Raw genomic sequence first — 26252 nt, forward strand, 5'->3', positions numbered from 1 at the left:
AGAAGAGAAAGGGAGGGGAAGGTTAGTGGGTGTTCATCCCTTTGAATTCCAGGAGTAGTAGAATGTGTTCTGTACTTTCTCCTGTCATGGCTAGCCTGGAGCTATAGGGAGTTGGAGATGACACACCAGAGGCAGCAGAAAGCCCTAATTGCTTCGTGGCCTCCTTGAGCTGCATGATGCCTTTCGCTCTGAACATGGATATCTCACAGAGAGAAATTAAGGTGCCATGGTGGGGAATGTTAGTTGTGCCCACTTTTAACAGCAACCCCATCGCCTGCATGCACAGAGAAATGCACTGGCACGTACACAGTCAAAGATTCTGGTGAGTGGAATGTGAGCATAGAAGTCTCTAATAGCCTCACGGAATACCAGAGAGATCCTGAGCAAGCCATGAAACAGCAAAGAAACACTCAAAGAAAAAGCACAACTACACACAAACTCCAGTTTACTAAGTGTTTATTGCTTTATATTACATTAAAATATCATCTTTGTTGCACATAATTATGATGAACAGTTAAAATAAGGTACCGCCAGGCATTATGCCACTATCTTCATCCTGCTTGCAAACTGCATAAATCCCAGTTTAATCAAGCATAACGGTTGAGATTATGAGGACTCGTGTACGTCAATGCTGCAACAAGCATCGGATCTGGAAACAGTACTGATCCTTTGGAGGGTTTACACATTTTCCTCAGCTATTAGTACACACTAAGCCATGAGTCAACTGAAGACAAATATGATAATACATAGTGGATTAAAATTAGCACTTCTTCATAAATTGTAATCTGGCTTTATCCATAACTGCCCACTTCAAATACTGCATTCTTAATAAAAGTTACTTGACTGAATTTTTCTCGAGCATATAATAAAGACTTAATAGTGTTGTTGCATAAAATGCACAAGCATGCATTGTTGGAGTAATTGATTCATTTTAATAATCAAATAATAAATCTGGCACCTCCTGGTCTGCACTGTGGAGACGGTAGCTTGTTGACAACCATCTATTCACTTTTCATTTGCACTGTAGAGCTGAAACTTTATACAGGAGCCACTTCTCTTTTGAACACTCTCATCCAAACAGATAAGAACAGCATCTGACAGGCTAATTAATAATGAAAGCTTTGCTCTACCCTGGAATTCTATCACCCCAATAGGATTTCTATTAATGTTGATTGACCCTGACTCACTCAGTGCCACTTTGGCACAGCTCACTGCTACCTCTGTGCCTTCTTAGGTGCCAGTGCAGGTTAGCTGATACATGAATAATTCCCAGTGGACATTAACTGCAAGAAGTAGGGCAGAGGATTCAATGGTGTGCTCCTCTACCCATCCTCACTCGCAATCCCCTCATCTGCAGGTTGTTAATATTTAATTATACAAGCTTCATTTCACACTCTCCAACTGAAACCATGAGGTGGAGATGGAGGTGCAGGGGACCACTATGAGGAAAAGTGATGAAATAGAATACTGGGGGTTGATTGGGGATATAAGAATAAAAAGAAGTAGAGCGTGGAGATGCAGGAGCAATTGCAAGAGCAATTTCCATTTCAAATAGAGATGAGAAATGGGAGGAGCTGTTTTGGGAACCTGCAATCCTGATTCACGAAGTCCCATTCATATTTCACACAGGACAGGATTTAAATCTGTTACTCCAGCGAAGCATTCCTAAAGTTGTATTAATAATATTCACACACAAAAAATACAACTACAAAAGCAACGCTTAAATAAAAAGCACAATTCTAGATGTTGCTTAAAGGAAAAAATGAAACTGGATTACAGCATTTGAAGAAAAGAAACACTTCTGGAAATAGCACTTCTATATGGGACATAGGCTAATGTCGCTTTTGCATGATCTTGGTTCTGAGTAACTGTTTCCAGAGAAGGCTACTTGTGATTTATGTTGCCCAATTAAAAAAACAAAACAAAACAAGTAAAATCTAAACCAGGAAATACTGATAACTATAAGAAAACTATAAGTAAAAATAAATAAAGTTTTGAATCTTTGAACCACAATTAAATCTAATAACAGAGAATCTGGATGCTTTCCTGAAATATTTCTCAGTTCATTTTGCAGTTTAAGTGCAAGAGCTTTTCACAGATTTTATATGAAGGACGAAAGGACTTTGATGAAAAGAACCAGACGTATTTGGCTTCTCTGTGCACTAGATTCCTTTTCTGTCCGCCCCCATACTCTGTTTACATTTTATACATGACCAACTTCTACTAAAGATCATCTGTCAGGTCCCACAAAGTTAATGATAGAACTTTCTGTCACTGTGGAGGTGATGTTTACAGTTTTAACAACTTTATTCAAGAAATATGATACTCCCATCTTAAGTATTTATTGATGAAAATTCATCCTAATATTAGACCCCTGGGCCATTTTTTTTAACAAATCTTACAGGAGTGAGATCTTGCAGATGAAGTGGTAGAGCATTAATAATTCATAACTGAGCCTTTTTATAGAGCACAGCCCTTGAGATTCATAATTCTATTCACATTAAGCCTCTGAAAAAAGTTTAAGTTTTAATAAATAGGTATTAAAACTTTAACTGATATTAATAGCGCCAATTAAAGGGCATACTGTGGAGTTATGCATCATTTCTGTAATGGTAGAGAGGAAAACCCACTTGGCAGAAAACTCCCTCGGATCTCTGTCTTTAATTTTCGTACACAGATTCCCGTTCTTGCCTCATCACTGTCTCCTTTCCAAATATGAGATGATGCACAGAAATGACTCTCTATCGCAGGCATTGTGTAGAAGCATTAACATCTGTTTAAACCTTTTACGGCCATCATAAAATGGGAGGAAAAAGAAAAACTTGTCTACCATAAACCTCATCATTCCCTAATCAAGTCACTGAACATTACTACTACAAGATGAGAGTGTCTGACCATCCATGGTTGTGATTGATGAGCAATTTTTCTTGTCTCCCACATCATTGTTTCCCCTAGTGTACCAGGTCAAATGGTGTGTGCTAGTCAGCCAATAGTCATTCATTTCAGTTTATGAAGTGGAACCTTTGCTGGATGGTCATGCCATTAAAGACCCTAGTATTTCGGCTTTGCTACTGGTACCAAATGCATGCATGTTGGGCTGTTTTAACCACAGTTCTATTTCACAGGTGAATGAAAAAGCCTGCATGCAAGTTACTGCTCTGTGTCTCAACTGGCTTTCCAGGACATGCGTAGCAGGCCTTTCACCATGGGCAGCTTCAGTAGCACTACAGGGGCAATCTCTGTGGGATTTTCTTTCTGTCTTTCTCTCTTTAGTTTCTCTGATGTACTACTGCGCCCAGGGAAAAATGCTGGAAGTGGAAAAAAGAGAGCATGTTTCCTTTGTTCTGCAGTTCTAAACACAGGACTATAATTTTCTTGCTGAAGCCAAGAAAAGGGGTTGACTTAAATAATGGCTTCTGTGTTCTAATTTGTGTAGGGATTTATCCAGCTACTTGGCTAGGGTAATGCTAGGGCGTATTGTGAGCTGATCAGTATGAGCGGTCAGAGAGGAATGAGATAGGAGAGTGGGGAAATGAAGACAGAGTGAGAAAGAGAGAGAATGAGGCAGAGGGGGAGAAGGAAGCAAAGAAAGAGAGGGTGAGGTTCTGCTTCTTTGCTCTGGTAATTCCCAGTGAAATTGATTCTCATAGCTCCAGAGATCTCCCACTGTCCCCCTTCTCCCCTTCGTCCCGCCTCTATTACATACCTGTCCAGAGGATGAATGATCTACACATTACCCATGAGTACCGCTGACCGGTACACACATCAGTGACTACTAGAGCTCAGGGACCCCACAGACGCTCTCTGGAGACTGAGGCAGATACAGAACAGCAAAGGGGAGATGGATGGAGGAAAGAGAAAGAGTGAAACTTGATAATAGAGATGAGCGTGGGAAAGAGAAAATCGAAGAGAGTGAAGAGCAATGCACCGAAATGATGGGGTAAAAAGGAGTGGTGGTGTGATTAGGGCAGAAGATGGAGATGTGCAGGGAAAGGAAGAAGCAGGTGGAGGTAATAATAGAGGCAATGGGTTAATGTAGTAAGAGGTGGGCAGGGGAGTGAAGGACGAAGGGGAAAAAAGATTAGGTATTTCCACTAAAAAGAAATGAAAATCAGATGGAAAATGAGAGAGTTGGTATGTAGAGGGGCTAGGCTTCTCCACCGAGGAGCTCTAAGGGAGGCAATCAGGGCTGCTGAAAGCTGTGCCTGTAGTTTCAACTCTGTAGTTCACCGCTGCTCTCCCAGGGGATAGGTGTCACTCGTGTGTACAAAGAGAGCAGCCACTTAAATGAATGGAGCTCTTTATCTGAGCCTGAACAGCGAGTTATTACCTACTGAGTAGACACTATGGAGCAGGCTCTATTTCCACAGCAGTGATCCCGAGAGCTGAGGCAGAGCAGGAGACAAAGGGGAGGGAGGGTAAAAAAGCTCATATCTAGTGCCTTATTTTGTAATGGGGTATGACATCTTTGGCCTCCATACCATAACAAAGCCCTGAAGCATGGTCAAGCATCACTGACAAGAGAAGCATTAGTGTGGAAGGCTGCAGGAAAACGCACAATAATAACACCCACTGGGAAGGCCTCAAACTGTGAATCGCTGCTACTCCTTTCCGCATTTTATTAGGGAGATAGGAATGTTTTTTTATAATATTCAGGCAAGCATCCTCGCAGCACTGAAAACTTCTGTTTGAAAATCACAGAATTCTTGTTCACGAGATAAAATAAGTTCTTACAGAAATAAAGAATTTGAGTTACAAAAAGAGGGCATAACTTTATTCTCGGCAAGTTACAACTTAAAGATGAATTTTACTGAGTTCTTACTTTATTGTGTAAGAACTCCCGGCAACCACATTTCATTTTAACTTTTTCCTCCAGTTATAAAAACTAAAATACATTTTAAAGTGAAATTTATACCACACGAAAATCTCAATGGGGGAAAAAGAATCAGCAACCTCCATCAGCTCAAAAACCCTCGATTGAAAACTCTTAAAAATGACTCTGCTGACCCGATCTTACTTCCCATGTATGTTGGAGTTCTCCCCCTTGTGACTTTAGTTGAGGCAATGATACCAAATATTACAATAACTTTTATGTATGGAAATGCTGAACTACAATAGAAAAAGATGCAAAATGCATCATTAAAGAATCAATTCAAATTACTGGATGTGCCTGTAATTTTCCCAGAATCTCCTCATACTGCCTGTCTGCAGACAGTGCAGAGGTGAAGGAGGATGGAGCCAGCCTAAACCCTCTGTTCTAGAGTCCTGTGGTCTCTGAGAGCAGCCCGGCTCCCCCAACACTGGCTGATGGCTTTAATTGGTCTCCTCTGGCTAAAAGCAGAGCACAGGAATCCCTACACACTAATGGGAGTGAGCTGCAGCAAGTGATTACACCCACACGCTGATGCTTGCACATAAATGCTCAGTCAAACAGACATACAGTTAGAAACACACACAGAGATATATATGTATTAGGACTGGGCAATATGACCCAAAATTCATATCTCGATATATTTTAGCTGGATGGCGATATACGATATATATCTCGATATTTTTTTTAAAGCCATAAAGTAAGAACAAAAAGAGAGCCCTTAGTCAAAGCTGTGTCCCAGATGTCACACAGGCACTTTTATTAACATACAGCGTAGATGTACATGAAAGAATTACTCAAAAATGAATTATCAGCATTTATTGAATAATAATGCTCCATAAATAAAGGAAAACAATGTTGTTTTTGTGCATAACAAAAAGCTCACAATTGTGCAGTCAAATGTAAACTAAAAGACGCTGAGCATAATAACAAAGACAGACAGATTTCACAGCTCTTCTGTTCCCAAGCTCTACTGCGTGACTGACAGCCTGGAGTTTGAAATCCGCTTCGTAACCGTGTCTCATAACAGGTGTCATTTATGGTCCTTATACACACACAATACGGTAATATTACGTTGAAGCACAGTACGTATCACTCCGCGAGGCTCCAGACTATGGTAGCTGTAATGCTCCAACAATCCATCAAGCGGTGTGGCTCCGTAGCTTACCAAAGTCGTACTAAAACATTTTTTGACAGATTGCTGAGCGCCGTGTACCACATAAAATCGGTTTGCGGTCATCAAGCACAACCAGAATTCATACATAAGGTGCACTGTCAATTTTTGAGAAAATGAAAGGATTTTAGGCCGTGGAGCCCCTGTGGGCTGCATGGCGTTAGCGTGGTTAGCGTGGTTAGCTCGTTAGCGCGCTAACTCGTTAACGGAGATTTGCCATGTCCATCTTGTCGTTGCCTGCAGGTGAAGCGATGGAGGAGGGGGAGTTGTGTTCAGTGAAGGAGAGAGGTGAGGCAGAGTAACGTTGCATAGAGAAAAAAATGGATGAAAGAGAGGCAAACTAGCGGCTCCACAAGTATAACGTAACATATACTATATTGATATAAACGATATTGACACATCTGATATCTCGTATTAAAATATATCGATATTTTAAAAAAACTCAATATATCGCCCAGTCCTAATATGTATATATATATATTCTATTCTATATTCTATCTTACTTCCTTGTATCTTACAGGTCTCTGCATGGAGAAATATAATCTTAAATGAACAAAAATTTTCCCACATGTTGAAAAGATGAGTTACTACCTTTGAGAAGTGTGTAATTTCCACATATGTAGAAATTAATGCTATTTATTGTTTGTAAGGAATGGTAAAATTGTTGCCAAATTAAACGTCCCTCATCGAGAAAGATGAGATTTCTATACCGGATTGGTCTCAGCCTGGGTTTACAATGACCACCTCCAGTGCTGTTGGCCAACAGTGCTGGTGAGACCTGTGCTAGTAAAAATACAGGCGACCGAGCTGAAGGCTGCACAGTTGAAGATGTTAAGATTTTTGTTAGGAGGGACCAGGTGGACAGGGTTAGAAATGAATAGATCAGAGGGACAGCTCAGGTCAAGCAGTTGGAGAAAGTTACAGAGGAAAGGTTGAGATAATGTGGACATGTGCTTAGGAGAAATAGTGAGCAAAGGATGTTGAATATGGAGCTGTCAGGAAGGATGAAAAGACAAAGACTCATGGATGTAGTGAAGGAGGATATTTAGAGACTTGGTGTGACAGAAGACGATGCTGGGGATCGGGCGAGATGGGACCGGCCGAAAGAAGAAGAATTCCCAGGGTTCCACTCAATAATAAATCACATCAGATAGACTGCTTCAAAGAAAGTGGGGAAGAGAAAAATAAAAGATGTAAAGGCAGACTATCATAGCGAAGCTAATGTAGAATTCTTGTTATCATTGATTAATTGATCATTTAAATCTGATGCAGTTACAGAAAATCCACTGTGTGATGTCTATAAATCGTATATATGAAACCTTCAGCATCAAAGTTCGAAAAAGAAGAAAAAAACTGTTTTCTACAGTTGATTCTTTAGGGAACGATTACACATCTTAATATTCTCTTGGACAGATGCTGTTTGTACTGACAGGACCATCTCCAGGGCATTGCAAGATGTGAGCAAGAAAGTAAGAAAGCGAGAAAGATACAGAAGACAGGAAAGCAGAATGTAAAATATTGTAAGGAAAGTGGAGGTAAAGCAGAGGAACCTCCTCTTTATCTAATGAGCATTTCTGACTGAGAAAGACCACTCCCTGTCTTGCATTGCTCAGGCGGGAATTGCCGGAGAACAGGGAATTGCTAAAAGCTACATAAACCAACCATACACCCTAATCACAGTCACAAACAGAGCTTGAAAAAGTACATGAAAGACAAGCGAGGAAAAAACAACAACTTGCAGAGACAAAGCGGGAGGTAAAGTCAATGTGCAAATGATACAGAGTAGAGTAAAATTACCTACAGTGGGGGCATGATCCTCTTTAGCATTTTGGCTATATGTGCATTTACCGACTGAACGAGAGCACAATTTGTCTGAAGTACACAGAGGCAAAGCTGACAGAGAACATCAATCCACAAAACCCAACATGTTCCAGCACCAGCTGTCAGTCTAACTACCCCTCTCTGCTGTCATCTTTAGCATCATTTCCATGCTAATGTTGCACCAGGTAATACTGGCTATGGGTCTACAAAGGATTCTACCTTCTCTAATGAGCGCTGGATTTCCATATAGAGCAAATGTACTTTTTTCTATAGCAGCTACAGAACCTCTGTATGTAGAGTTAAGCTGTGTACAGTATTTATAGCCAATCAGGGTTTTTAATGGTCCAAGCAGTGTTTACTTTTCAAAGACTTCCACATGAATTATTGATGGTTAAGAGTTGATTTGTGCTAGGAATTAGCCTGGAATAATCCATCTAGTTCCACCTTTCTTCCTGGGTGCCTTGTCTCTCTGTCTCGAGTGTAAACAGACTGACTGGAAACTTACGTAGCTTTGCACATTCATTTATTAGAATGATTTCTGCTGAGTGCAAAGTGGTTACTTAAAATTGTATGAAAAAGCTATATTCAAGAGGACTCACCCAGTGAGCGCAATGGGTGGGTGACCGCTGCTGTTTAGTTCTCTCTCTCTCTCAGTTTAATGGAGGATTCTTTTTTAACCCATTTCTACATCTTCAACTTGGAAAACAATGTCTGCTGCTCATACTGATCATGTCGGTTTGTTTACTGTGCAAGAATTCTTTAACAATGTATGGGTTGAACTATAAAATAAATTTTCAACTGTTTGCACTGCGAGAGTGTGAACAGTACAAAAAAATGAACATAGTTTTCAGAGAAAGTCTGGAAGTTTCTGAGAGAGGAGCTAAAGGAGGACACGACTTCGACTTTTGAGAATTTCTTCCCACTGCGCTTGTGTGAGTGATGCCAATTTGTCCAGACCCCAATTCATTTTCTTGGCCCTCTTTGGTGTCAGAAAACGAATAGGCTTTGCATCTGAAGTTTGGTAATAAACTCTTGGATTAGATCCATCCTTTGGACAGGATGGACGACTCTGAGCAAAGAATAAAGACACATTTCCTCAGCAGTCTGTCAGAGGCAACTGCCTTTGCTTTCTTTAATGCTTGTGTGTGTCTTTAACTGTTTTAGCTTAGTTTTTTTTTTTTAATATACCCATCTGCCATTACTGTGGTGACACGTCTTTGAGCAGTTGATGAGGTTTGAGAGCACAGCACTGTACATGAAAAAAAGCTTGCTTAATTAGTGCAACTGTGGAGTTGGGAGCTGTGTTTATCTAATTGTGGGCATTTCAATTAATATTCCCATCCTCACTCAGAAATGCAAAGCTGTTGTTAAATGTAAAAGGAAGAAGTCCGAATGCTTAAGACAGGGCAAAACTATTTCAAATTTATGAAATGGTAAAACCCTATGTATAATTAACTGGTGATTAGTTTGGCTCGGAGTTTACAGCGGCTCTCCGAGGTATTGGTTGCTGTTTCATGGTTCACTGGTGTGTGCTGCTCACTAGCATATTAACAATATTCCACATGATTCTCTGCAGCTTTTTTCAGGTTTCTCAGGTGTTCTTGTGCTGAACAGAGACTGATGTACCCTTTCTTCCATTCTGAGTCTGTCCCTCCCCATCTGTCCTGTTTGTATCCCTCTGTTTCACCCTGCTGAGCTAATCCAAGCTGGTCAAATCCCTCTGCCGTGCAGGCCTACATAGGAGCTTTCCCGCTGGGTGCAATATGCCACCCACTTCCCTGGCATTGCCAGCCCTGTAGGGTTCAAGCCTAACTGTGGTGTCTTGTCAGCAAACAGACAAAGATGTATGAATCCTCAAAATGATTTAGAGCAGGTATTCCTGTGACAATAACATGTTGAATTATGACAAAGAGTTATTTACTCCATGGGATTACTGCAGCTCTGTTCCTGGGTAATCCCACGTAGCAACACAAGCATCTCTGGGCAACAATGCTCTAATCTTCCAGATACCTGCAACACACACTTCAATAGAAAACTTGACCCCTCTTGTAAATAAAACTACTCTACCAAAGAGAAATAGTTATGATAAGCTTCAGTCTATATCTACATAGTCGATTAGGCCTAGTCTGTATGGATGGCCTGAAAATTCCATCCACCGTTGCAATCACTGTTGCACCCTACTGAGCGGAGCACGGAATATCAAATTAAGTTCATCCGTCAAGGGAACAGGCTGTTCTCGTACCTAATTGGCAGTTGAGGCTTAGAGCAGGATTCTTTAAGAAAGAGTGGTGATAAATTTACTTCAGTCTCCATTCTTTTGTTATACTTGTCTCTGCTTTTATCTTCTCTCTGTCGTTGCCTGAGAAATGTTTCAATGCCCAGGCAGTCTTAATGAGTCCAAGATGTGGGTCTGCTGAGGCTCTCTTTGTGTGGTTTTGTCTTTATCTTTATCTTTAGCTAAGACTCAGTTGGACATATTGCAGAGTTTAGCCTGGCAAATAAAATGCACTATCACCCTCTTGTGATCTAATAACAAAGAGCTTCTCACCTTGTTGTGGGAAGAGGCTACGTTCTGTCTCATTCAGAGGTGACTCTGTTTACCACTTGTGTTTCTCTAACCAGTTCAGACGCAGACATTCGAGATTTGCCGTGGACTTACAGTAAGTTCTGTTGCCATTTAAAAAGAACCCAAACATGCTGAACCAGTTGGCCTGAGATATGCAAGAAAGGGAAGGTGATATCTATAATGATCTTGCAGCTCTTGCAGAACTGAATTGAAAATCTTAAAAAAAAAGTACAAATTAAAGGTGAAAATAAGCATGGTTCTTGTCACAGGGATTCACAGTAGCATGAGCAGCACACATCAAAAACAAAGTATGAGATGTTCACACACACTGTAGTCAGTATTACTGCCAGATAAGAAACCTTGAAGCACCTCCAGTTATGGCAGTTTATTGCTTTGAGCCAACTCAAGTTAAAAGAAACTGTAAAACAATGGTTCAAAGTGGAGTGTAAATACACCAAATTAAAGTTTTTCTGTTTTTCTGTCATATGATAAGCTTAGGCAAATGAACTGTGAGCCTGAGCACAGGCCAATAGAGAGTTAGTGTCATTCACAGCATATCATAAATCAATGATGGTATTTTAAACACCCTTTCAGTTTAGCAAAAGCTAATTCTGAGGTACTCATGAGGCAGCTAGAAATGTTATGAATTTAATAGGTTTGTTGTCATAAGCTAAAGATATGTCGTGCAATTTTGCCTTGATGATGGTGCTTAATAATTTGTCTGCAGATCAAAGTTTTAATAACGTACAAGGTGATTACGTGCAAACCATGAATGGCCAACATTTTGTGACAATATAACTATCTACTGACTGAGGCTTTTTTCTCCTTTCTGTACCAGAGAAGTGCAAATATAAAAGTCAGGGGAACAATGGCACTATGATTCATTCTGTGAGGACAAAGAATGGCAATAAAAAATTTCAAGCAAAATCCGTTAAGTTATATACTACTATCAAAAGCCATGCATAAATAAGGTCTATTCTTACAGTTTATTAGTGCGTAGAGCATTTGTGAAGCTTATGAGTCAAAGTAAAACAAAGCACCAGCTGTATAACCATATGATAGGTACAGTATGTGATCAACAAAGCCCTTTAGAGTCTGACTGCACAGGGTGCAGATGTCTGAAAATAATTGCAACTATTACTTTATCTCATCTTTACATTCTCCTTGAGGATACGTTATATTGGTAAAAGTTGTCATTTTTGGTTTTATTAACCATCTTGTTTATTGTTTCATTTGAATTTAGAATCAAATGTGAAATACCATCGTAACTTTAATTTCTGCTCCTGAGTTCTGGTAGTGAATAACGGCGAAGAAGTGTTTTCTGCAGAACTCTTGAATTCATGGTTGCATAAATGCTTTTGTTCCTGTAGACGTTTTGGATCCCCCTTTTTCTTTTTTCTCTCTTTCTTTTTTTCCTTCCCCCTTCCTGGCTTGGACACTTCCCTCTTACAAATGCACTGTGATAATGAACATGACATGAATGTAAATTAATAGATGACCAAATAAAAGTAACACATGAACAAGAAGAGGCTATCGAGAATTGACAGAGCTCGCTTTTTTGGAAAAGCAAAATGTCTTTGGCAAAACGTTGGATTCAGATCACAATTCTGATTGCAACATCTTGCCTTGATAAGCTGGAACCCCCTTCCCACCACCACCCTACACTACATTACCACAACCCTACATTGGATAAGTAAGAAAACGGATGGGCAGATGGATGGATGCTTTAAGAGGGGTAAAGTAGGGTTTTCACTGACAACAGCTACAACAACATTTTAACCCCTTTTAGCAACTGAACACTCTAATGTTCCAGAACTAGATCATGGAAACAGGATGGGGTTTTAATTCATGAGTCCAGACAGGGTCTCTCACATATCATTATTTATATCCTGGCTAGTACTCAACTTAATGTTTATTATATTACCTCTGAGCAACACCATTACACTCTGATGTGGCCATAGAGTGAGAGGAGCTTCTTTTGTGGCTGGATTTACGAGGCAGTTAATAGCTGAGAAGATCACATAAGGATTACAGTATTATAATTATCAGTTAACAAATTATAAATTAAGCTCAGTGGACATTTCCTTCTCAACTTCTTTGGCTAAAAGTGGTTCCTTAGAAAAACTGTATTTTCAAGTAGCTTCGCCAAGTACTTTTTTATGAGGCTTTGCTAAGCAAGAGATATGTGAAAAGCCTTGAAGCAGCAGATGCGTTCTGGCAGAAATGCACATACATTTATTTCAAATCCAGTGTCTCACAATCCTTCAAGTGGAGTTAAACAGGTACTTTTACAAGAGGGAGAGAAATTACTGGTGTGAGGACAGAATATGTTTCCAATTTAGCAGTGGAAGAAAGATATTGAACAAAATGTAATGAGGAGGAGATCTGGAGTTTGAGATTTAGAGAGGGGGAAACTGGAATAAGAGTGAGGCAGAGAAGTTGAGAAGACTGCGGTTTCCTTGTGTAGCTGTAAAGCTGACAGGTAAATTTGCATGTGCAGCTAATGGGGCAAAAAGCAGCTAAGGCCTTGTGGGCACCCTTTCACTCTGACAAACAGGCAGCTTGTTGACCCAACCATTGCCTCTGTCACTCTATTTTTCAGATTTAGCATTTCAACACACTAACGTACTCCCTCTGATAAATATACTCATATGCCAACAACACGTACAACACCATGGGCACACATTAAGCTGCCGTGCGTGGGCACAGACTAGGACAACTTAATCTAATAGGATTCAGAATTAATCAGCGGTGAATCTTGAAATGTTCAAAAAGATGATGGCCTGTTTATTGATCTTCTATCAGGCATTTTAGCAGAAGCAAGAAGCAGGGAAAAATCATGGATCGCAGCATGCATCTTGACGAGAGCGTGTGGAGTTGTTTACAGTCTGCTCATCAAGTCAAGGAGTAAATCTCTCTCATGCAGTTTACTTTTTTGTCCACCTTCCTGCACATAGCAAAAATCAATAGCCAGATTGTTCATTCTCTGAACCTCTCTGTCATTTGCTTTTATTCCAATCACTTTGCTGTGTATACCCTTGATGCCATGCTTCAGTCATAAATCATGATCTTTACAGCTGGAGTTTGGGGGCTAGTGTGTGTTTGTGTGCATAATTCTTTGTTGAGCTGCGTAACAGAGACCACAGCTGGGTATTACCATATATCAGTGTGCATCTCTTCTCGTAGCGGGTGTCTGAATGTTTCATCTAATCATTAAATGCTGACAGGCTTCACAGAGTAGCTCCACTGATCCCTGTTAGAGGGATACAGGGCCTGACTTCATTAGGACTGTTAGTACTAAGCTGCTTTACCCTCCCTCATGCCTGGCTTAGCCTGCACGGTGATAAATGTTGAGAGGGCAAGGAAAGATAGGCAGAGGGAAAGATCGGTGAAACAAAAGCAAAGCGGGGACAGAGGCATTTAAAAAGAGAGGCAAAGGTGCCACAGTGAGGTACAGAGGATGAGGCAGTGAGAAATGGGAGGGGAATGGGAGGGCACAGAGCGTGTGAAACTCGAGTTTTCAGAGGCAGGGGAGGGGATAAAGCTCAAAGCAGTGTTTGAACTGAGAGGGATTCACAAAAGCAAAAATGTGCAAAACAATCAATTAACTTGTGTTGCAATTAATCAATTACTGTTCTGGCACATTGACATCCAAAGTGCTTAGCTCAGATTTCGACATGAGGCTTCTATGAGCTGAAAAATTAGCATTGACCTCTGCGCACACAAATGCATCCCTGCGTGGGGACAAGCTAATTTATGCTTGCACATATGGATCTAAGCGCATAAAGATATGCGCACACATTCTTGTTCTCAGCATATTTCTCTAGTATATTCATCTGGTTTCTCCTGCCAGCGGAGGTTTTTGGCCGGCTTAAGTACGCCCACAGGCCCCTGAGGGACAGCCCATGACGGATGGCACGGCGTGTGACTCCGATTCGATTCAGCCCATTTGATAAATTTATTGCTGGCATTTTGAAAATGAAATTAGTGGGACGTCTCCTGGAGACTGTTTTTCCAGCACAGGTGCCATAAATATACTTCGTTTGGCAGCAGAGAGGGAGGAGGAGTGTAAGGGGGTGGAGAAGTGTTGGATAAAGGATGTCATGAAAGGTGCAGATAGCAGAGATGTTCCACAGAAACAGAAAACTGAAGAATAAGGTCAACTTATATAAGAGCCTTTATTAATCACTAATCACATTGGTATGGAACAACAGTAAAGGTTATTCAAATGTAGCTTGAATCCTACCTGGACCTAACTACTGTGTGCTGCCCTTCAGTCTAACACGTGTAATACAATGTAGCCTCTTAGTTTGTGTTTGCTGGACAAACCTCCAGCTTTTTTCATCTTTTGTGCTGAGGCGCACACACACACACACACACACAAACATATACACATCTTTTCATACAAACACATGGTATATGAACATGATCTTTGCCTCAAGGCTGCTGAGCACTGATGACACTGTCAGAGCAGCATAGCCATCTATAACTCACAGTATATTAATGAATACAGCCAGGTGACACTCTCATTGTGTGGGATTTAAAGACAGAAGCTGTTTTTGTTGATGCTTCTAACTAAACAGATTTGAATTGGACATACAAGATGTGAAAGAAAAGAAAGACATACAAAAACACGCACACAACTAAGTCAGACACAGGCACGGACACACACGGGCTGACAAAAGCAAGCATTCATTCACTGTCAGGGTTGCGCGGCCTTATTTATCCCCCCACTTCATTCAGAAACGTATGCGAGTGCAGCTGTGGAGGGATGATGTACACCTCGCGAGCTTCTGCACCCCTTCAACATTCATCAGACAGCGAGGCTCGGGCAACCCGCATCACTTACCTTTATAGGCCAATCTGACAGCATTGTACACCACATAGTCATCACATACATAGGCTCACAACAGTGTGTGAGTGAGAGCATACAGTGTGTACCCAGTCACGCAGATGAACAGTATCTTTTTGCGGCTTCAACAGATCTAAAGCTTTAAAAGGCAAAAAAAACCACCATGTTCCCAGAGAAACCCTCCTGCTGTTTAGGTTTTTCACATATACATGCGCATTATATCAGATCCAGGTGACAATGAAAATATTTGTATCTGTGTTCTGTTCTGCTCTGGTAAAAGCTTGTACAAAAGAATATCTAAATTCTTATAAGCACAGCAGGGAATAAAAGACAGTTTCAACAAAATCAGCAGGGAGTTTTCCTGGCTGATTGTCTGATCGTTCTTTGCAATCACCGAGTGTGACACACCCTCTGCCATTACTGTATCATCTCTAGCAAGAGTATAGGGGCTGGGACTGCCTGGTGCATACACCTGCCACTCAGAACAAGACCCCTGGAGCTGTTTAGACAATTTGACTGCCTGGCCCTATCATCTTACAAAATCTAAACAGCCTACAGGTACTTTCCTACAACTGCACTAAACTTCCCGTCTGTCCCCGAAGAGCCACTATGCAAAACCGTTACCTCCTCCAACCTCTTATTAGCATGCACATGAAAGTGTGGAGGAGTCTAAACAGAACTGTGATTAATCTGAACATAAGACCTACAAAAAACAGTGCATAAAAACTGACTGTGGGTTGCCTGTCTTTGCAGAGTCGCAAGGTAATTTAGTCCGGGTGTCAGTGGGTGTGAGTGATTGACTTTGTAATCAAAAAGATTGTTGTGCAACAAAACCAACGAGTGACTCAATTTCAAATCAACATTAACAAAAAACATGAAATGTTTTGTCATCTCATTAGCAAAAATTCGGAACACACACGGGAGTAACACAAGCACGTGGAACCCATCTGAAAATATGCGATAATCTACACGTGACTGATTAAATGCTGTCTTACCTTTCTGGGATGAGACAGTAGTATCTGTAATTAAAAAGAGGAGAAGGACAGAGGAGAGTGTTAGGCTGTGAGTAAGAGACACATAAAACGCAGGTGACAGCCACAGTTGGCCATTTACTGATGAGGGGGGAAAAGCACATAAACACATAAACAGTGTGATGGGTCAGGTAGGGTAATATACAAAAAAAGGAGGTCCTTTATTTGAGACCTGTGAGAAATATCCATGCTACCATGAGGAAAACTGTGTAGTAGATGTGCTGGCAACACACACACACACACACACACAAAGGCACTAGAGTGAAATGTCTGTACTCCACAAAGAGTCACCAGGTGGAAGACAAAAAAGCATCTAACACATTGAAGAGAGGCCCTCAATTACAAAGATGCAACTCTCCTGACCCTGGAAACCCTTGATCTTGTACACAATTTACCCCGAGTGTGCTGTCTAACACACAAAAACAACTCAATTGAAGTAGAATAAGTAGAATAACACAGACTAAATCAAATACTTTCAGTAAGCGTTTTAGTTTCTTATGCAGAAACCACTGGAGACATTCCTGGCCTACAGGGGGAGGATCAAACCATCAGCAGCTTGGAGGGAAGGATGTAGTGCAATGTTTTTCAGATAACACCGAACACTTACAAAAATTGAAAGGAAAGGATCACAGTAAATTTAGCTTATTGTTCTCATAAAATATTCAACAGGATAGTGTTTGCAAGTTCCCGAGGTTTCATTTCAATTTAATAGACTCGTTAAAGTTGCAGGAGTATAGGCATAGTAAAAAAAAAAAAAAGAAGAAGAACGTTCTTTTTTCTTTCTAACTTTTTACTTTGAGCAGTTCAGATTCTTTCCTCTACTGGCCATGTGCCCAAAAAGCCCAAATGGCCGCAGACGTGGAAGGGGAATAATTGAATCCGGAAGGATTTGTGGTGTGCTGGGCTGAGGAAGCGATAATCCAAAACTCTGCCTAATTGCCAGAGTAAAGATGGCGTCCATTGTGAAGGTGGCGTCGGTGTTTATCAAGGCAGTGTGCCGTGGGATTGGACTGAGCATTAGGGCTTTACACACTTTTGTTTTGCGAGGTGTTACAGTGGATTTGAGCAAATATTGGCCCTCTGGTTATTACATGGTCTGATTGTCTGCTATGCAACTGTCCATAAGCTCTGCACTTCTACCCTAATCTGAGAGGAGGCTTCAAATAATTAGTCAGTGAAGCACTCTCGCAGCCCGGTGCAGTCAACCTTATCGCTAAAAGAAAAATCCTTGGTCCATTTCCTTTTCAGCCCAAAGGCTTACAATCCCTCACTACTGTTAAAACCTTCAGGGCAGCGACATAGCCGATAAAATAATGCCTAACATGTCACATCCGTTGGCTCTTATACTACTTTTTTTTTCATTTATTATGTAAAAGAAAGACTTCTGTATGTCAGACAGTAATGCCCCGTTAAGTGCTTGTAGTAAGAGGGTCTTACAAGCAGCTTTTTCCAAACAATTCTGGGATATACTGTAAGTCAAGTAAGTGACTAATCAGTGTTCGTACAGTAGGAAAACACTGTTACTGTCCCCCATCAATACAAGTTGATTACTAGTACTAGACTTTAAAAACTGCATAATAGTTGCCAGTGTTTTTCAGTCATGTGTCATTTAAGATAGCATACTCTATGCTGTAAAAAGGTCTTCTTGAAGTCTGCGCTAGTAGATGTGATTTTAAAAAAATGGGAAGAATAAAGACAGAATGACTTCAACAAAAGAACAACAGAAACAAACTTAAACCTGGACTCTTTGCCTGCTTTCTTTTAGCTAATGTGCCCGACTGGGAGAAAATAATTCAAAGAGTGATACCATAAAATGCAACTTTAAAAAAAAAATGGAACAGAGCCATAGCGTGTGTGTGTGTGTGTTTGTGTGTGGTATATACCGCAGATCAACAGTCACGATGTCCAAATGTTCATCGGAATGTAGACCACAATAAGCAAATTTACACACTGTTTCACACAAATCTAAATCAAAACTATTATGCAAAGCTATTGAAAGCCCCACAATATTTCTCGGCGTAGTTGATGGTAAGAATAAAAGGTCAGCAGAAAGCTGCTGTTGTTGAAATCTTTTCAGGAGTCTATAATACTCCACTGCATTAGTTTGACATTTGTGTTGACTTTTCACAGTAATGCACAGTACAGCGGGGAGACAGTTTACAGTTGACGAAATGCAGCTTTGAGGAAAAGAAGCGGCAACGAGGGAAGAAACAGACAATGCAATTTAACAGATTTATTTTTGATGTAAAAGGGTTTAATTTGGCTTTAATTAATTGTCACTGCAAATAGTTACCTGCAGCAAACAGCATTACGCTACACTGTGCGCCACTTTCTCTCTGTCGACACTGATATAATGCACCGGCAAAGAAATGTGAAGGAAATGTAGTAACATGCTCTCTTAACATTGTTTGAATAATGATAAATAATAAACACACACCAGATTGGCTATAATAAATCATTAAAAGAAAGCACTTCTTCCCTCTCTAGAACTTGCTGGTTTGAAGCAGAGACATGCTGATTGATGTCAGTACACATAAATAACTCTGCTGTTTAGGGAGGCAAAGAAAAACCTCTGTCATTGATTACTGCATTTCTTCCCAGCTATCAGTGGCTTATATGGATTTGGAGACTAATTTGCAGCGGATATGTGAATAGCTTTTTATGTGCCAATGCACACTCCGGTGGGTTTGAGTATTATGCAAAAAGGGAATATGTCAATACAGGTTTTCCACAAGTATGTATTTAAACACGGTCAAGTTAACCGTGCCTAAAAGCGTGCCTGAGGACACTAAAAGCAAAATTGTGAGAATAATCGCATCACGTAAGGAAATAAATATGTCCCAAACATTTCTCCCCGCCTTTCATAAAATTACCTTCTTAGTGTCAAAAGAAAAAAGCATAGAGAAAGAAAGTGACAGAAAGGCAGACTGATGCTAAGTTAATTTATTATTTATGCACACTTTAAGTAGACTTAAATGCAAGATGATTTCTCTCATTTTAAAGGAGGGCAAGTTGAAAAGCTAAGACTATATTACATTTTAAAGATTTTAATCTAATCGAGCCCCGTTACAAACACTGTGTAAATGTTTATGACATGCAGTAGCCATTAAAATAAAATCTATCTGCCCGAAGACTACTGTTTATCCAATATAGTGCAAAAGAGTAAAAGAGTGGAAGTAAAACTTTACAAAATGAAGAGCTGTCGGTTTAAAATTGAGCATGTGACACGAGATCCTTCCTGATATAAAAAATTCTCCAAGAATAATCTCCACAGCACGACCAAAATTATTGCAGCTTTGTGCAATAAACTTTTTGTTCAATGCACAGGGTTCTTGTTCACTTTAAAATGGTTGCTTCAAAGACGAGGATCAACTCGGTGACCGCTCGCAGTCAGTTGTGGTATTTAAAGCGATTTTAAATTACAAATAGTTATGTTCCCGCTGTAGGACAGCAATTCAACCGCATTGCTTCTATATAGCAATATCAACAGGATACATGTTAATCTGCCAAAAAAAACTGCCACTATTCAGCAGGAACAAGTTAATTTTTGAAACACTGGTGATGCTGACTCCCCGTACGAAATCATCAACAGACATTCGTCAAAAAGAGGCTCAAAGTAGATCTGCACCTTTGTGCTTTAAAACTCTCAGATGACTAATAACACAAAAGTTGCCAAACTGCAAAATATGTTACGCTGTAAAAGTTGATTAACACTTTGTACCATAGATGACAGTCCGCGTCTGTTTTCTGTCAGCACATTTTTATATAGTTTGGCACATCTTTTACCGTCTGTCACATGGAAGCATCAAAATATAGAACTTTATTTGCAAGGTAAGCTCCTATTTGATTGAGAACGCTTTCTCTCTTTGTGACCAATGAGCTTGTTCTTTCTATCCTTACTGCGTGTCTACAAGATGAAATAGCATACCTGCAGGAGACTAGACTGAAGTCATAAACATTGTGTGATGGATTTAATAATGATAGCGAGATTTATCACCATCAGTGACGAGTAGCTACAAACTCTCTGGGCTGAAGTGTGCGCGTTTTGGACATTTTACCTGCCTTTCTGCACATGTGTTTCCCACCTTATATTCACGAGTACTGTGTGACCCTCGAGTGATGGAAAGTCTAGCTCTATAATGTCGGACCACAAATGCAGCAGTTCAACTTCAAACTAAACTCTTACTCAAGCTTTGTTTGGGAATAAAGAGAAAACAAGTTTATTTTCAGACTGCTGACTGACTGACTTCAGAGATTCTCAGATGATCTTGGGTCATTAAACTCAGCACACAAATGATATGAACATCAACACAAAACAGAAGAATTGTATAATTAGTTTTAAAATCACAGTAAAAGTAGTTTTAGAGACAACATTATTTAAAATGAAACAACAGGAGGTCACTGTACTAATACTATATTTGCATGTTCAGAATATGTGGATGTTAAGGAAACTGCAAGCTGCTGTTCTACAGTACAGCTCCCTGAATGACTGAATTAGACCGCTATTGACCTCTGAATGTTGTGGCCTTCCAAGAGGCGAATGTGGAAATGGTTTTAATTACAAACAGAAATTGGGTTCGATTTTGTCTCCCCGTCATGAAGCGAGGATTCTTCGCGGCAAATCATTGCCTCATCATGACATATGAAAACATCGTCCTCACTGGAAGGTGATTCAAGTCTGCATGTGCGGTGATTTGAATATGAATACACGTGTGCAATTATACTCATGTCTCTATCTGTGTGTGAGCTATGAACAGACTATGCAGATTTCTAGAAAGTACTTTAGAAACACATGCTCAGCCTGGAGATGATTGCTCACTATTGATATATTGTCAGTATAATGTAATTAGGATAAATTTAATGGTGTCGTTGTTCATTTCTTAATCATGTTCGCTCACGGGCAGTGATTGTCCATCAGTTAGAATTAGAAAGAAAAAAAACCAATATCTGATAGATGGTAACGCTGGTCATTTTTGAGCTGGATGTTAATGATGTTTATGATTTTACGGAGTATCATTGATCATATATTTCATGTAAAAACAATTTTTTATGTCAAATCTTTAAAATGATATGAGGTGTGATCCACAAAAATCAAAGCCCTTTTCTGATTAGAATTTGTCTGTCTCCCCTCTCTTCTAATGGACCTCTGGTCAATAGTGTTAGTGTGATTTACAGATCGCTCCTTACACATCCTGTTCTGTAACTGTAAGTCTTCCAGTGTGTCAAAATGGTGATTCTTGAATTTGATTTTATACTTTGAGAATTGGACAATGTCACAGGAAGTAAAATCTGGCAGATGCAGCAGGTGATGACTGATGATTGTGTTTGTGTGGCTCAAAAACTCCTGTGTGTACCAGTTGGCTCAAAAACTGGTACACGTGATGGCAATCTTGAATGCAACACAATTGAGGTAGTTTCCACCTACTGTTCTCCCTCTGTCACTTTAGGACTCTACAGTAGTACTCCACATTAATAGTCTCACCCTAGGGAGGGGATTTGTGGCACATAACTCAGTGATTGTCAAAAAAAATGACTAGCGGGCTCCTGTTGGCATTCCTCGTCACAGAGCTCACAGTGCAAGTGGTCATAAAGGGAGTTAAAGTAAGCAATCTAAAAATATCAGCAGCTTTGAAAGGGGTCCAATACGTGAATGAGAAGATGCCCTTGAAGAGAGAATTGGACAAATTTAATTCAGGTAATGTTTTCGATTTTTATGACTTGGTTCTCAGAATTGTTTGTATTATATCAAGAGCACGTATAGATGTAGAGATTTTATGATCCTAAAAGTCCTTATCGAGACATTGTCGAGGGCCATTTCAGTACCAACGTCGTTTTCCTTGAAATTGCATCCTTTATTCCCACAGTGGATGGCGGGGGGAAAAAAAGAAAGAACCACTGTTATTCTTCCCATGACAACAGGTGATTGGAGAAAAAGGAAAGATGTCACCTACGGCTGAAGGCCCCAAATTACAGTCTGGATGAAAAGTCACTGGCACTCAAGGATAAAGGCAGCTTGTCACTGCCATTAATCATTACATTCAAACTTTTGATTGATGAAAGAAGGACTTAACCTTAAAGTCTGTGAGATTTAAAGGTATGGATGCGATTAGCGAAATCTTTTCTTAGCTTCAAGTTGCATTCAAAAATGGAAACCACAGGCAACTGCATTTTTTTCTCATTAATAGCTTGCTATTTGCAATACATAATATGTTATTCAGACATAAAACTATAGAGCACACAACTGAGGATTTGCATAATGTTTTTTACCTCTGGGGTGTAAAATGCTTGCATACCATGACTCATTTAACTTATGCTTTAAAAGCTCGTGCTTTTTTTCTTTTTTTTTTCTTATAGAGAAGAATACAAGGAGACAATCCTAGGTTTTAATTAGCTGAGTGCAGCGCATGCTCATGTGCTACACACTGCACGGGGAGAGCGGGGAGTGCTGCCTTCTTGCTCATTATGTACTAATGAGTTGTCTATTAATGAAAATGGAAAGCATTTATTTTGTGAGCACAAAGGGTTCAGCTGGATTAATTACTGCACTACAGCAACAAAATGAAAACAGAAAGTGCAGCATCACTCTTGTGTGGCACATTACCCATTAACCAACTGTTATCAAGGTCTGGCGAGTGTTGCTGCACGACACACTGTAGGAACAGGAACTGTTCACGCAGGCCATTAAAACTTCATGTGAACTGCACTCTTGACACATTCTATATACTTCTCTTTGGCACTTAAAAGCTTTCTCTCATATGAGTCCGTGTCATATCGACATCCACAAAACATCCTGCCAGTATAACATGGACACTTTCTTTGAGTACTGTGTCACCATTTCACCGCTGAGCTTCAATGTAAAAACGGGCTGTATTTGAAGAGTTAAAAACTGATTTAAAGCTAATTGCATTATTTTGTGCCCGAGTGCTAACATTTTTATCTGTCAACAAGAATAATCAGAAAGCATAAAATAAAATTACCCAAAAAATATTGTATTTTCATTTTCTTTTTCTTTTAATCACATTCTTTTCAGCTCAGACTGCTTTTTTGGAGACGCTTTTGATAAAGAAATACCAGAACTGAAGCTCATGTTCTCACAATGAACAAGAAATCAGAAAGAGTAAGAAGAAACCGCAGAGCAGAATCACGCTACCTTCTTAATAAACAAAAAAGTAAACGTTCCATTCCTTGTGTGAAAATGGCATTTTGTTGTGCTACATTTCTTTTCTAATGGTCATCAAAATCATTCTAATAGTCCACTAATGGCTTGATTTCCCATCGGGCCTTCCTTGGAGAGGTCAGGAGTATGGGGAGTGTGTGGGCTCTGGCAGCCTCAGCAGATGGTTCTTGATCAGATATTAGAGGCTGGGCAGCGAGGTCGTCTGGCCATGAGCATTCTGCCCTGCCTGGGGGATAACAACCCGGTCTGAACTTCCAGCTCCAGCAATGGTTCTAACGCCAGACGAATAGCTCTGCGTCAGAGCCAGACTGCAGGGACGCTGGAGCCGTGACAGACTGCTGTCCTTAAGCCTTGTGACAATCTGGGAAAAGCAAACTCAGAAACATGCTGTCTGCTGTAGTTTGTTTCCCTCCAGGAATTTGTTTCACTCGATTTGGGCTGAATCCGATTTGATGACAAATGCTTATGTAATTGGTACCGTGGTATGGTCTCTCTTGTAGAAATAATCTCACTGATAACAAAAATCCTACTTAGCTGGATATGAACAAAAGCTGTCCATGATATTGTATTGTAGAACTATCTGGTGGAAAGGCTAATCATTAAATAAAGGAATGCATTTAGAAAAATCTGCAATTTGAAACCTCAGTTGTGGTGTATTAAAAATGGGAGACATAGCAACAAGGAGGATCAAATCTTTGTTATTAAAATTGGATATTAGTCTGAGAACAGCAGTGTATGAATGTCTTTTGCAAAGAAAAAAAAAGACAGAGAGAGATATGATAAGATAAATCCTGCTTAGACAACTGTGAATCATTTTTTGGCATTCAAAGCTTACAATTTCTTCAACATGCCTCATCTGTCTGTCTCTCCCTCCTCTATCGACACAGCTATAGAGAAAGTGGGGTGAATACACAACAATCTGAGCTTTACTTATCCTTTTCGCTGTGAAAGTGGCAGTCCAAAATGGCAGGGCTTCGGATATGACCTTCAGTTAGAGTGGTTCTCCATCCGTCATGAATGCCACCCACAGATCAGACAGTGGATGAAAAGTAGTGGCACCTTCAGTCCTCCTCGTGTCCTCTGCCTTTTTAACCTCCCTCACAGCTTTCCACAAGAGATTTCTCTTATTTTACCTTTCTGCCCCCCATTTTCATTTGGCTTCCCTCCTTATACTGCCCTTGGCCTATCTTTGTTTGGAGTATATTTTCTTTACGCTTTCCTCTACAATACCTTTTTTCTCTCTCACTGTTTCCTATCTGCATGCATTCTTGGCAGGTAGCTTATGCGTGATCTGGCACAGAGTCTGGATTTAGGAGTAAAATGCATTATGTAAATGAATGCTTTGCATATAATATATGTCAACGCAAACTCTACATCTTGGAGTGAGAAAATGAAAGAGGAGACACGGGGAGGGGATTTATATTATAACAGAAAAATTAAATAAGAAACCACCTGACTAGCATAGAAACGGAAACACTCGTTCACCAATCGACCCATTTTGTCACGTCCACTAAACCAATGCTAACGCTTATTTTATTTCATACATCTTTCTTATCTTTTAAATGATAATGAGCAGTGCAGCTTAGGATACAGTATCCATGATTACAGTATTCAGCAGTTACAATACTACAACCTAAAATCTCATTCTCGAACAGTTTTCATCAATTTAGCAGCCAGTCCTCCATCAGAGATATTATTTGCGTCCACTCTACTTAATAGCAGATATTTTCCAGCTAGCACTCCTTTTAATGTTCTGAAAGAAATAAAATATTGACATGTGCTTTAAAATCAGCATAAACGCACAGACATACAAAGGCAAATGCGCAAGATAAAAACACACTTTATAGAGAGACACCCACACACACAATGACAAAAGCCTTCAAAGTGAAACTAAAGATGGCAACAACAACAAAAGAATATTTTCTTGTCCTTAAAAGTAAAATTAAAAAACGCAAACTAAATACTGGCCAAGACCAGATGTGGTACTTTTTTTTTCATAACCTTTTTGTTCAAATTCTGATCAGAAGCTTCAGAGGAGTTGCTTTTTAAGAAGGGATGAGAGGAGCGATGCTACAACAACAGATGCACTTAAGTAAATCAGCTATACATATCTTAGTTTGAAAAGATAAAAGAGGAGACATTGTCAGTCTCGGTGGAATAAAACCTTAAGAGCTGCAATCCATTGTTTCAACATTTTGTTATCTGAACTGAATTAACATCAAATGCAATATCCTCTTTAACAAGTATATTGTTGGATTCTTAACTTCATTTTAAGTTACTGTTTCATGCACATTTATTTTAAAAAATGTGGGGTTTTGCAACCCTGGGGCCCTTCACAATAATGACTAAATAACAAAAACTACATCTCAGCATGAGACAGAGATTACATGGGCTTCGGGTAGACTGCATCTCTGCATTCATTCATTCAGCGCACATAGTTTATAGCTGTAGGACATCATGAACTTATACTTTCTTTGGAACATTTGGAATTAAATATAATGCATTAAAAGTGCAATAAACATCAATGTTATTGAAGTATAAAGGTTGATGCTTTTAGTTTGACTGCCAGAACAACTAACAGGATGAAAATATGTGCATACATTTTCAGAAACAGTTACTGTGGGTGCATATTATAAAAAACCTAAAGCACTTAAGTAAACGGAACAAGTAAAAATTACAACCGAATACTGTTGAATACAAATTTTGCTGTAGCCCTCTATTAAAAATTTTTTATGCATGACAGCACAATGAATCAGCAAAT

General features: G+C 39.8%; 1 protein-coding gene across 1 annotated transcript in view; it reads right to left on the bottom strand.

Moving 5' to 3' along the window:
- Window positions 1-26252, bottom strand: part of LOC102786075 (cadherin-4-like) — a 242974-nt gene that overhangs the window by 124090 nt on the left and 92632 nt on the right. The window contains exon 3 of the mRNA XM_006796486.3: window positions 16279-16302. Within this exon, the coding sequence (XP_006796549.2) occupies window positions 16279-16302 (24 nt within the window). The remainder of the gene's footprint in view (window positions 1-16278; window positions 16303-26252) is intronic.

The sequence above is a fragment of the Neolamprologus brichardi genome, chromosome 20, assembly GCF_056152115.1.
Source record: "Neolamprologus brichardi isolate AB-2024 chromosome 20, ASM5615211v1, whole genome shotgun sequence".
NCBI lineage: Eukaryota > Metazoa > Chordata > Actinopteri > Cichliformes > Cichlidae > Neolamprologus > Neolamprologus brichardi.